Genomic DNA, 4,539 nt, shown 5'->3' on the forward strand with positions numbered 1-4,539 from the left:
TAAAATCTGACCATCGAAAATTTGACCCGATTACATTACTTTCCTTCCTATAGGATAAGGAAAGTAAAAAAGAAAAAAAAACTGAAAAGTCGTATAAATTTTATGTTTTAATTTATCGTGCTATCTTTTTTTCAGCTCCCAAGAGGGCTCGCCGTGATTCTCTCTCCTCTGTCTCATCCACCACATCCAATCCCAAGGATAGATTCCCAGTGAAAGATACCTCACCTATATCTGTAGCTAGTAATCCAAGATCTCGGTCCAGATCCCCTCGCCCGAATATTCATAAACCCTCGAGGTAAGTCTGTCATGCAGAAGGTCCCTGGTTCGAATCCCACCATCGATAAAAATATTCACTCGTTTTTCGATTGCAAATATGTATTTCAACGGGTTACTTTCTGGTGTTCTCGTGTTGACCCAGCACCTAAATGGGGAGTATTGTACCTCTTCTCGCCCATCTAATGAGAGGCATACTACGGGATGGGCATGCTACGACACAGACTACATGCGTCCAATGTAGCAGTTGTTTTATTGCTACGAAATGAAAACGGCGGTGAAACACTCATCTTTTTTTTTTTTTTTTAAATATGTTTTGTAAATATATAATTATTTCTTCTCCTCAGGAGAGGTTCCCCACCCCGTCGTGGTCGGAGACACAGCCCCCCCTCCCGTCACGGCAGACATTCCCCACCCCGGGGTGGTACTAGAGGTATACCACCCCGTAGACCCCGGTCCCGAGACCGCATTAGGAGATCCAGGAGTCATGAGAGGAGACCAGGCATGGGCAGATCTAGATCTCGCTCTAGAGACAGGTAAGCATTCCCCACCCCGGGGTGGTGCTAGAGGTATACCACCCCAGTCCCGAGACCGCATTAGGAGATCTAGGAGTCTTGAGAGGAGACCAGGCATGGGCAGATCTAGATCTCTCTCTAGAGACAGGTAAGCATTCCCCACCCCGGGGTAGTTCTAGAGGTATACCACCCCAGTCCCGAGACCGCATTAGGAGATCCAGGAGTCATGAGAGGAGACCAGGCATGGGCAGATCTAGATCTCGCTCTAGAGACAGGTAAGCATCAGAGTACATCGTCCAAAAGTAAACCCCAATCCTCTACAAGCGGGCTAGATCTACTGCAAACATACGAGGATGATAGGAAAGACGACAGTATGGAGCAACTCTCTGAACAAGATGTGAAAGATCTGCTGAGGAACTTCAAGACATTATCTCGTAAGGAACAGATGGGCCTGATCACCTACCTGTCGGAACTGGAAGCCAAGGATCCTGTCAAAGTGAAGGTCTACAGGAAATATTTAGAAATCGACGATCCGGAAACGAAAATGCTATCGAGTTCCCCCGTGAAGAAACCTTCAGCAGAACCTGGGATCTCAGGGAAAGAAGCACCATCCTCTCAGTTCTTCGTGACAGCGACCACAGGGGCAGAACCTATCTCTGATGAAGATGATGATGACGATGATGAGTATTCTATCGAGGAGGTCTACAAGGTAGCTGCTGCCAAGGTAGAAGAGAAGGAGAAGCTAGAGAACCCATCACCTGTAGCACCCACCCCAGCACCTGTTGTAGTCCCAGCACCAGCTGAACCAGATGAAGACAAGAATAACGTGGATGTAGCTACGATGTCAGCCTCCCAGGCATCCAATATACTAGACTGGATCAAGAACAATGCGAGTGAGAGTACCGACCTGTTCAAAACACTACTCAGCGGTACCAGTCACCCTCCGGAACAGAGTAGCTCCATCAGTCAGACCTCTGCCAGTCAGACCTATACCAGTCAGGCCTCTACAAGTCAGACCTATACCAGTCAGACATATACCAGTCAGACCTCTACTAGTATAAACCCCGCTCCTACATTATCAACAGCTAACATAGCAGACACAACACAGTCAAGTGCCCATGTAGAAGGTTTGGATCAGGTGTCACAAGACTCGACTTCCAACCCAGCCCCTCCGCCCCCCAGTTACAGTTCCGCCCCTGCCCTCAGCACGTTCAGTTCAGCCCCTCCTCCACCGCCTGTCTCTGAGACCGCCCCTGTATACACTCAGCCTGAGACCATTGCACCCCAGTACAACCTATTCCCGGGACAGACTGTGGATTATGGGACCCCGGGGTTTCTTGGCCCTGGGCCGATAAATCCCATGATACCCATGAATCCAATGATGATGGCTCAGCCACTGGGCGTGCAGTTCCCCATGGGAGGACCAATGTCAGGCGGGCCTATGCCACAAAGTGGGCCCATGTCCCAAGGTCCGCCCCAGTCAGGCTTTCAGAACAACTATCAAAGTTCAGACCAGGGGAACTTCCAGGGAAATCAGAACTTCTCCAACGGGAACTACCAAGAGAGCAACCAGTATGATGATGATGATTATGATGATAATTATAATGACTATGATGAGGGAAATGATTATGAGGGAAATAATTATAACAAGGGAAATTCTTCAGGCCGTGGGGGAAATTCTTCAAGGGGAAATCAGTCGCGAGGGGGAGGAGGAGGAAATAAATTCCAGAGAGGGAAGAACCGTGGAGGTGGAGGAGGGGGGAGAGGAAACAGAGGAGGAAGGGGGAGGGGGCGTGGCAATAAAAGTGGAAACATAGGGAGAAATGTCTTCCGCTCTTAAGCTGCTCTACACCAACCAGATATCAGTTGAATGGGTAAAAGGCCGAGCGGACCAAAGAGCGCGAAAAGATCTATCTATTGGTTGCTAACTTCACTTTAGTGTTGATTAAAATAAGAGCAAAAAAAAGAAAAAAAAATAAAAAAAATGGCTATCTCTATGTAAAATTTGTCTAGTTCTAATCTTTAACTCCATTTATTTCAAAACACTTTTTTGGACTTGGTCCGCTCTGCCTCTTAGCCATTCAGTTATAAATGGACATTGGACAGCTTTAAGCAGAAAAGAACCATCTTTCAGCAGAAAAGAACCCTTTATGGATGGCTCTTTTCAGAAAAGAACCATCTTTCAGCAGAAAAGAACCCTTTATGGATGGTTCTTTTCAGAAAAGAACCATTTTTCAGCAGAAAAGAACCCTTTATGGATGGTTCTTTTCAGAAAAGAACCATCTTTCAGCAGAAAAGAACCCTTTATGGATGGCTCTTTCGAGATTAAACAGGGAGAAGAACAGAAAACCCTAACCAGTCTTGTTAGCTAAAGATCACCCTGGTGTACCTACATAGGTATACCTGATAATGATATTTTCCCTTTATTTTGCCATCACCAATGGGCTAGAACTAAAGCCGTCACAACAATAAATAACTTCCAAATATAGCAAACGAAAATTATGTTTCTGGACTTTCTGGTCAGTGGTCAAACCAAAAGAAAAATCTTCCTACGGTCTAGTGGTGATTCTCACATAAAACCCCTACGATCTAGTGGTGTTCTCACATAAAATCCCTCCAAAGGTCTTTGGTGTTCACATAAAATTCCCCCAATAGTCTCTAGTTGTGATTCTCACCAGGTTTCTTATTGAGGAAATACCCCAGGAGACATCGCAGGACCGCCTGGTGACTCACTACCAGGAGATTGTCCTCTCTCTCCAGCTCCAAGTCACAACAATAAATATCTTCCAAATATAACAAACGAAAATTATGTTTCTGGACTTTCTGGTCAGTGGTCAAACCAAAAGAAAAATCTTCCTACTGTCTAGTTGTGATTCTCACATAAGACTCCTACGATCTAGTGGTGTTCTCACATAAAATCCCTCCAAAGGTCTTTGTGTTCACATAAAGTTCCCGCAATGGTCTCTAGTTGTGATTCTCACCTGGTTTCTTATTGAGGAAATACCCCAGGAGACATCGCAGGACCGCCTGGTGACTCACTACCAGGAGATTGTCCTCTCTCTCCAGCTCCAAAAACCCTAACCAGTCTTGTTAGCTAACAGTTTTTTTTTTTTTTTTTCTTAGAATTAGCCAATCAGCTCATTAAAGATTTTTAAAGATAGAGACCATCACCCTGGTGTACCTACATAGGTATACCTGATAATGATATTTTCCCTTTATTTTGCCATCACCAATGGGCTAGAACTAAAGCAGTCGGTAGTTATACGCATAGACGGCAGAGAGTCAAAGGTGTTGCGCATACAACGAATAGAATAGAATATTATGTAGAATAACATAAGTAAGAATTAAATAGAATAAGAATATGTTAAATAGGTACCTAAATAAGTATAGAATAAGTATAAATTTAGATGGCGAGATCAGGGATGGAGAATTTGGAATGCAAGGGCAAGGACCTCCAAATGTTTGTGTAGGTACCAGTGAAGTGTTTTGCTGATAGGGACGGTCTAGAAAATTCGTTTTATGTTTGAATGTTTGAAATGCCATTACACTCAGACACGATGGCAGTGCAGACCACCCTATAATTAATAGATTAATACATACCTAACCAGGGCTTTCCACAGGGGGGGTTCATTCGGTGTCATGTGACCCGGGCTCCTCAACCAGCAATTACATAGTACCTAAATATTCTCGTTTGAAAAAAAAAAAAAAAAAAAAAAAAAAAAAAAAAAAAAAAAAAACCACAAACAAAAAT

General features: G+C 44.3%; 1 protein-coding gene across 1 annotated transcript in view; it reads left to right on the forward strand.

Moving 5' to 3' along the window:
- The window catches only part of LOC103522901 (serine/arginine-rich splicing factor SR45-like), a 2,582-nt gene extending 1,732 nt beyond the window's left edge, over nucleotides 1-850 (forward strand). Inside the window, exons 2-3 of the mRNA XM_008488014.2 lie at nucleotides 136-295; nucleotides 621-850. Of these exons, the coding sequence (XP_008486236.1) occupies nucleotides 136-295; nucleotides 621-813 (353 nt within the window). The 3' untranslated portion in view covers nucleotides 814-850. The remainder of the gene's footprint in view (nucleotides 1-135; nucleotides 296-620) is intronic.
- The last annotated feature ends 3,689 nt before the right edge of the window (nucleotides 851-4,539 follow it).

This window comes from Diaphorina citri, unplaced genomic scaffold (genome assembly GCF_000475195.1).
Source record: "Diaphorina citri unplaced genomic scaffold, Diaci psyllid genome assembly version 1.1 scaffold4, whole genome shotgun sequence".
Classification (NCBI taxonomy): Eukaryota; Metazoa; Arthropoda; class Insecta; order Hemiptera; family Psyllidae; genus Diaphorina; species Diaphorina citri.